Below are 8,667 nucleotides of genomic sequence, written 5' to 3' on the forward strand. Positions count from 1 at the left end.
GACAGGGCCAACCCCGCGGCGGCAGTGAGGGGATGGGCAAGGCAACATGGGCAAAAGGGACGACAGCGCACTGTTTCGCCACCTTGGGCTGTGCTGTTCCAGCATCACAAGCATGCGGAAACCCCATCCATGGCATGGAATCCCATGGCAGAAAAGGGTCTCACAGTGGCGCCGATCAGCCTCTGATCAGCCTGACCGGGAACGGGAACGGATCGGCCGCATCAATGACGCTTTCGCTCCAAGAAACGGCGACGACAGCACCAAGCCTTTTTTCTTCCTCGGCGTCGATCTGTTTCGTTGGAGCCCCAAGTTGACGAGCGCGCCAAGATGAGCCTCAAGTCAGTGCCCAAGTGCGGAGGAAATCAGCGAGGTGGGCAGATCAAAGTTTTGCTCGCTTGAGAGGATATCGAAAGGAAAATTGAGATCGGATCTTGGATTGCAGAGGCGCTTGGGTCGAGACGGGAAGGTGGGATTCGCTTGTCTGAGTGAAATCGGGCCAGCCGCCTGTCGTTCGAGCGCCCCATCCGTCTGGGCCCCCAGTGGCACTCAGTGGCCCTCTAATCCGGGCCCTGTACTCTATCGAGACCCTCTATTCAGGCCCTCTATTCAGGCCTTCCATTTAGGCCCACCGTGGTGGGTGAATATCCCGAAACCGTTAATCCTCAGGGGTCTCCCGTCTTGTTGACAAGACATCAAACCCTAGATTGGCTGTGCTTTTTTTGTCCCGTCGTCGTCACTGCCATCGTCTCGAGGCAAGGCGCCCTTACCTGTCAAGCCTCTGGTCCGACGCGGCGTCTGGCGCTAAGCCCCGTGGGCAGGGTTGGGAATTTAGTCACTTTAGTCACTTGTTTAGTCAGTAAAAAGTCACACTTTAAAATTAAATATCAAATTAACCGTTATAGTTATAAGTATAAAAATACCGTTATTAAATACAGAAAATTCAGTTTTATGTAAATAATACCCAAGGTAATTAATTACGTAATTAAATATTACGTAATTTGCATTTAGTCATTTTTTTAAGTCATTTTCAACTTTTTTTCTAACTAATTTTGACTAAATGCATTTTTACCCGCTTATATAATACCTTTTAAGTAATATAAAATTAATATACTATTCTTTTGCCATTTTTCTACCTGAATATGAAGAAATAAACGTTATACCTTTTCTTGTTAATTTTATATTTTATTGTAAAGTTTGACTAAACAAATGACTAAATGACTAAATTGTGACTAAATTCCCAACCCTGCCGTGGGCCAACAGACGATTCCACCAGGGGTTCGCAATAGCAGAGTACCCCCAGCACCTTAACCCGCTGCGGCTTAGCATGAACGTCTATGGGTCGTGATTGCCATTCTCGTTTGAGGAATGTTGCGGGAGCGAGCGGCCCCAGGGGGGAGAAGGAGGGGTGGCATCAGACCAGAGGGGCCGGCCCATCCGAGCTTTTTTTCTCTTGTGACGTTCCAGCCATCCATCCACCTCGCCCGCCCTGAAGCGAGCGGGTAAGCCAAGCAAAGGCAGCATGCGTTTCCTGAGAAGCGGCGCCGTTGATGCGGTGTTTTGTGGCGTTGATCAGCCGGTCATATGGAGCTATGAAGACGGGTGGGTGCCATGATGAAAAAATTGATCTGGAACAGGCACCGGAAAAAGGAGAGACAACCACGAGGCATTACTGTGTACGTGCAATACCGCCTGGACCCCTGGGCGGCCGTGCAAATGCGTCATGACCAGACGAGACAAACGAACGGGAACGTGCCAGCGGCGTGGAAAAGAATAAACATAAACAGAAAATAAAAAACCCCCCCCAACGACATGTGGGCTTCTGGCGCCCGCCCGTTCACGCGGTCATGCGGGCCGGGCGATGCAAGCGCCAAGGGATGAAAAGAAAAAGCCCACGGCAGTGGTGGTCCAACGGGAACGAGAAGTCGTGCGTCCGTGCAACGGACCTCGTTTCCAAAGCCTCTTGATCTTCCAAGAAGAAGACGAAGAAGAAGAAAAATAACCCGACCCGGGACGGTGGTGGACGGCCGTGCTTGGCCTGTTGCTGATCCAGTCGGGGCGTCACAGAAAAGAGATGGGACGATATTTGACGCATTCCCGGCTGTTTTTGCCGCTGCCACCACTTGCTGCCACCTTTGCCTTGTCTTGTCTTGCTGGCTGGCCTTGCTCCCTCCCTTCAAAGGCATTGCTCGCATTGGTTTCCCTCTCCACCCTTCCGTCACACCGCCAGTCCACCGCACCCAGAGAGGGCCGTCCTGTCCGTCAGCCAGCCATATGCCTGCCGGTCGCGGGCTGGACGGCCCAACAGAGTATCATGTCCGCCCGAAGAATGTTTACCGAGACGACGGTTGGTCCGCTCTGAGCATCACACCCTCTTCTTTCCCTGGACCAGATAGTGCTCGACCTTCAGGGTCTCTCCCGTCTGCTGACCCATCCCGGCCCAATATCACAGGGCCCTGGGGGCTATTGCATCCATCGGCTATCTCGCTATACATAGCCTAAACACTACCTTGCCAGCGTTTGAAACGCCCGCCACAGTCAACACAGGCTGGGGCTGATGACCCCCCCTCTCCATGGTTTGGTGGCTGACGAGTTTGTTTTGGCGCCGAAGCAGAATCACAAAAGATGGAACCACACACGAGAGACGGGACGAAGGAGGCCACCGCCATTCTGTTGCTGGGCATCGTCGCGGCAGGGACGCGGAAGATGAGGCGTTCGAAACATTGATCTGCCCAACCTCCCTTTTTCAAACATGCAACACCCCGAACTTTCCCATGTTTGCCCACCCATGCCCATATGCCCGCGCTTATTGCCCACGCCATGCCCTGTCGTGATGTGATGACATCCGTGCTATGCCGCCCTAGTCCAAAACCGAAGCGAATACCTTGTGATGCGACGCTTGTCGTCATTTTCGCGCTGCTTGGGATAGCCACTGGCTACCTTGTTTATCTTGAGACAAACCGCGGCGAAAGGGAGGGGGAAAACATCGGATAAGCAACTGGTGATGGAAAGACAGTAAAAGAGGGGCTACGAGGTGGAAAAAAAAAGCAAGCAAAGCGCAGCTCAAGGTGGACAAGTCAACTCGAGACGGAGCTAGACGACAAGGAAACCCAGCCTAGACCGGGAGCAGGTATCCGACCGTCCGTCCCAAAGGCGTGGCCATGGGTCCTTGTGCCGTGTCGACGCCGCGGCACCGGCGGCTGCTTCTTGGTGGAGGGGCGGCAGCTCGAACAGACCACAGCCGGGCGGGCGTGACATCGCTAGCCTGTCAAGCTCCCGTGATGGGCCCCCGAAAAGAATGGGAAGGAGAAACGAGATTGGGAAAATGGAGCAGGCTCGTGCCCCTTCAGCCCTTGCCTGGTCCCCAAGATCCGAAAACCGTTTCCCTCCACCTGTCGTCTGAGAATTGCCCGGGGGTGGGCACGAACCATGCGATCTCAACCCGTCAAGTCGGCGGGGAGAAAAAGCGACCGCACGGGCCCTTTTGTGCTCTGTGGTGTGATGCGTGCCGTCGACAAGCCTGCGTGCGACATCATCTGGGGAGGGAGGAGAAGGGAAATGCAGGCCAAAGTAAAAAAAAGGGCGGGAGATGATGGATGAGCCATCCAGGCCCTATCGTGCCCTGTCTCGGGCCAGTATGTGGGCCGTGCGTCTCCCGCCTGGCCTGGCGGGCAGCTGCAGGAGGGCCAAGATTCACACAGCCATGGGCAATAAAAGAAAAAAAAAAAGAGGTGTGATGATGATGATGATGGACAATGATGGAAGGCTCAGGAGGACTGAAGAAAAAAAAAAAAGGTCGAATCCTGCAGACCCAGGCCCGCCGGTCTGATTGGCTCGCAGCAGGCCGATGCGAGGCCGAGGGCGAATTACAACATCTCTCGTGCAGCCACCCAGCCATGCTGCGCGCGCGAACAGACCCCGCTGCCGCACATGACTCCAATAACGTTCCATGGTGCTGTGTCTGTGCTTTGTGTCTGTGTGTGTGGGTGGGCTCAAATATGGCGTGCGGATCCCACGCGCGCACCGTGCTATTTACCTCGCGCTCCACACACACCGGCCCCAGTCTTTTATGACGCTGCCTATTCCCAATCGGGTATCATCAAAGGGTGCCATCACTAACCACCACGCACATACACACACCTTTCCTTGTTTTCTTCTCCCCTTTGGCGCCCGTCATTCGCGGTCTATCGGAATGCTCCCGTCGCAATGTGGTAATGGATTCTCTCCTTCGCCTCCTCCCCGGGAGGGGCAGGCCTGGCATGCCTGGGTTCGTTCGCGCCTTCTTGGTCGTATCCACCCTGGACCTCATCTCTCAGGGGGTTGCAACGGGGTGCCACATGGGAAAGCAGAGACTGCGCGAGGAACGCTGCTACCGTGTCGTTTCCGATGCCATCTTCCTTTTTTTTTTTTTTTTTTTGTCTTTCCTGGTACTGGCAACCGCCGGACGGGGCGGCGCATGGCAAAACAGGGAATTTCCCCGGGGTTAGTGGGCGCGCTTGTTTGCTTTCTCGCCTTGTCTTGCCGCCGCCCGGCCCTGCTCGCAAGATTGCGAGCGTCCCCTCCGGGCCTTGTCTGGCTCGCCGCGCCAAAGAACGATGGGGAATGGATGCGACGTCAGGGCAGGGGGGGAAATGGAGGGAAGGGCACATTCACAGTAACCAAACGACGTTCTGTCTTTCTGCTCTGATGAAATCTGTCATCGGCAGAAGCGGAGCGCGGAGCAAGGCAAAAAGAAATGGCGGCGGATCCCCCCGATTGGCAGCCAAGGCAGCCGAGCGGGCGCCGAATGGGCAAAACCGCGCCCCCTTTCGCAGGGGACCCAGCGACCGCGACGCAATGCAAGTGCAGCCTCGCTCCAATAAAACAGGTGGGGCCCGCTCACACGTGAGCGGCCGATGGCTCTTTCTGGAAGGCTTCGGGAGATGGCAGAAGGGAAACCCCAGGACCTTGCCGCCTAGCATTTTTTCTCTTTGCTCTTCTTCCTTTTTTTTTTTTTTTGCTTTTCGTTCTGTCGGCAAGATTGGCCGGCCCCCCATGCCACACCCGACAGCCTCACTTCTGGCCCTTTCCCTCCCTTGTGCCTGCTTTTTCTTGCCCCTTTGGTTGGCACCGCCGCCTTCTTTTTTTCCCTGCCGTTCCGTAGCCCGTCTCACCACCCAGGGTCTTGTCTAGCTGACTGGTAGGTGACTAGCGCCCGGAAAGACGCGGCCAAACACCCTGGGCGCTGTTGACCCGTGCAGAAAATCGCACCGGGAAGGGAAAGCCAGGAAGGGAAAGCCCTTCCTTTCCTGCGGCCAGCCAGCCTCAGGGAATGCAACTATTGGCGGCGGAGGATGGCGCGGGGCCCACGCCAAAGACGAAGAGGGCGATGACGGGAGATGGAAAGTCGCCCGCTCGAGGGGCTTCGCCTTCTGCATCCATCCGTCCACGCATTCCTTTTGGGGCTTGCGTGTTAGGCCGCCGATAAGTCGAGCCCAATATTGGGACTCCATATTTGCCAGCGCCTCGGCCGGATTCGCAGGTACCTGGCCTACCGCCCTGCGCTGCTGCCAGTAACTCCCAGTAACATCCCCAAGTGCATCCTTTTCCAATCATGCACGCCGGCTCGTCCGCCCCCTCCCCCTCCCTCGTCTTGGGCTGCAGATCTCCTCGCCCAGCCCGCTCGCCAGCTCTGCCAGGCTTCTAGACTTGGTGTGTGCGTGTGTCTGTGTGGTGTGGTCACGGTGGTGTGCTGCGCAGGTTTCAATTTCCCACTGGGTTGGTTGCATGCGTCGCAGCACACGCGTCGTAGTCTCTGCTCCGGTCTGGCTGTTTGGCTGGCCGGCGGCTCGCTGGCTGGCACCACCACACCTCACCTGCCGTCATGTATGAGGGCTATGAACTTTTCTTGCGTTATTGTCGCGCGCGCGATCTAGGCGAGCAGGCCGAGGGAGCTTGCTCCCACCACCACCGCGGCCGGCTATTACCCATTACCACCTTGCAACCTTGCTCACTCTGCAGCGAGCTGTTGCACTGGTGCTGTGCTGCGCGCAAAGGAAATTGGCTTGGATGAACCCTCGCTTCGATTCGAGATGACGATGTCACCCTCCCCAAATCCCGCCGATCGCCACGGGCCTGGTCTTGCTCACAGCCACGGCTGCCGGCGGAGACCCATCTTTTGCGGCGTGGACCGAAACGACGTGTTTGAAAAAAAAACCCCAAAAAAAAACCGTCATGTAGCAATGAAGAATTACTACACACGTACCTATGCGGTGTATACGGTAGTGGGCTGGCACAGCAGATGCGTATCCGCACAAGGGGGAACCGTCGTGGGCGCCTACCACATCGCACCAACACACACGCGTGCGGCACAGCTGGCCGCAAACACACTGTGGCCTCTGGTGCTGCGTAGACAAGGGCCTCCGCCTCGTCCGTCCGCCAACTTTCACCTTGCTGTCTTCGTCCCAAAGTGACAGACCAGCCAGCCGCCGGGCAGGTTGGATCAACCGTTTCTAATCTTGTTTACCTGGACCCTGTCCAGGGCCTCCCCCCCCCCCCCTCGGGTGCGCGTGCGCCCACCCTCGGACCATTTCAGACATGGATCCACACTTTGCCACGCTGCCGAGGAAGCTCGACGGCTGTGTGCCCTTTGGGGCGGCTACGGGATATCCTCTTTCTGTCACCTGGCGAGCCGGCACTGGTGCGCGACGGCGAAGCGAGAAAGGGGGGACAGCTCAGCGAGAGGAACCCCCGGACGCACAGCGAGAGAGGCACGGAGAAGAGAACACGACACACCGTGGCCCAGAGCCAGGTGAACTGGAAAATAACAGGCGCATGGAAAGGAAAGACACGATAGGACAAGGCAAGGGTGGGCTCCTCCTCCCCCGTGTGCGACGACAAGCCGTTTACAGCCAGGGGACGGCCCTGTCTGGAACCCGCTGGCAATCGAGCAATCGAACGCCCACAACCCCGCTCTCTGTGCCGGGCACGTAAGAAAAGAGGGCCCCCGTCAGGAGGAGACCGTGAGCCCCAGTTATTCTGAGTTGTTCAACCGCCGTGCCCTTTATGCAACCCCGATGTGGCCCGCCCATTGGCCTTCTTTCCATTTTGCTACAACAAGTCAGCTCCAAAGTCCTTGGGCCGCCCCACTATGACTCGAAATATCCGGTACCGTAAATCCTTCCCGCAAAAGGTACATACGTGTTCTCTCTACCAGAGACGGCGCCAGAGAGGGCGACAGTGGGAATCACAAAAGTGGCAGCAACAAGAGACGCAATATGGGAGATTGGGATCTGGCACGATATCGGCATTAACCGTGGTCCAGAGGATGCGTGGTTCGAGTCATCATCGTTGCCCACCCAAGGCCGCTGCCCCACGAGAGGGACAGCTGGAGAGCGAAAACACGAGGGCGTTGAGTCTTTTCGGCTTTTAGGTTTTGTTGTCAGACTGTTTTGCTGCTTGAATCTTTGCTGGCCACTTCTTCGCAGCCCCAATTCGGGCAACGCGATGATGGGGAAGAAGACAGGAAGAGGAAATAAGGTGGAGCCTATGGCTGTCGGCCCACGGTCTAGGTCTTTTTTTTTTTTTTTCTTTTCTTCTTGCACCCTGTCCGACGACAGCGGGGTAGCGCCGACCAGGCAAGTGGCAAAAAGACGACACGGACATTGGCCATGCCCGGCCGTGGCGACGGCGTTATTGGATGGCAGTGATCTGATGGCAGGCCGCAGCAGCAAGCCCATGGCCGCTGCACTGCATAAACCCTACAGCGGTGGTGCCTACATGTACGTCCCCTCCGTGCCTCCCATGCAAGCTGCAGCCAGCCCTTGGGTGAGCGGGGAGGGCGAGGGACACACGGCCACGGCCACGGCCACGGCCGATTTCTCATGTTGTCGCCGACTCATCCGTGGGCATGTTTTTGTGTATGCATCACTTGCTGCACAAGGCGCGCCTCCGCAAGAGGGGACGAGTCGCAGCGCATGCAGCAGGCTTCGCCGGCACTATTTATCCAGCCAATAGCAGGCCGCGGGACACCCATCCGGGCGGGTTGGTTTCCCTGCCGTTGCTTGGTCGGCGTCTCTTGATGGGAAAAAAAAATCAGGGTGGCTGCAGTGACCAAAGGCCAGAGCAAGAAAAAAAAGCAAGCATATCTGATAGCTGACAGCTGGGCCCCAAACTGTGCGACCAACCCCGTTCCGTGTGGTGGGGGGAAGGCGCTACGATTGGCCAGGGGCGCCATGCAGCATAGTCAAATATGATACAGAGGAAAACGCGCGCGGATAATGGAGCGTGCAGCAGCTGGACTGGAACATACAGCAAAGCACAGCACAGCACAGCACAGCACAGCACTGGAGGGAGGCAGGCACACAGCCGCCTTCTTGGGGCGGTCCCACCGCCGGGCGTCATGTGGCCCCCCTTCTTCGCAACCCTGCGAGCTATTGCGCTCAGAGGAAAAGGTCTGACCTGACACCCCCATGACAAAATCGTTGAGACCGCAAAAAAAAAAGGGGCTAAAATCTAAGGGGCTAACCATCGTAGACGGCATTGTAACTGTAGGGACGCTTTTCTGTATCAAGGAAATCGCATACGGCTTGCACGCGTGCTTTTTTAGGCGTGGAAAACTCTTTAGACATCGTTGTGAGGCTTTGTTGTGCGTGGGTTGGATTGAGGGCGGTGGAGTTGGTAGGAAAAAAT

The 8,667-nt window shown here is 56.6% G+C and overlaps 1 protein-coding gene across 1 annotated transcript; it reads left to right on the forward strand.

Annotated features, from left to right (window-relative positions):
• Positions 1-6,573: 6,573 nt before the first annotated feature.
• On the forward strand, positions 6,574-7,546 carry GGTG_08044 (hypothetical protein; the record flags this gene model as incomplete). The annotated part of the gene is made up of 1 exon (XM_009225880.1): positions 6,574-7,546. One exon carries the CDS (start codon positions 6,574-6,576, stop codon positions 6,967-6,969), a length of 396 nt encoding a protein of 131 aa, XP_009224144.1. The 3' UTR covers positions 6,970-7,546.
• Positions 7,547-8,667: the final 1,121 nt, after the last annotated feature.

Source organism: Gaeumannomyces tritici (genome assembly GCF_000145635.1).
Source record: "Gaeumannomyces tritici R3-111a-1 unplaced genomic scaffold supercont2.4, whole genome shotgun sequence".
In the NCBI taxonomy this organism is placed as follows: domain Eukaryota; kingdom Fungi; phylum Ascomycota; class Sordariomycetes; order Magnaporthales; family Magnaporthaceae; genus Gaeumannomyces; species Gaeumannomyces tritici.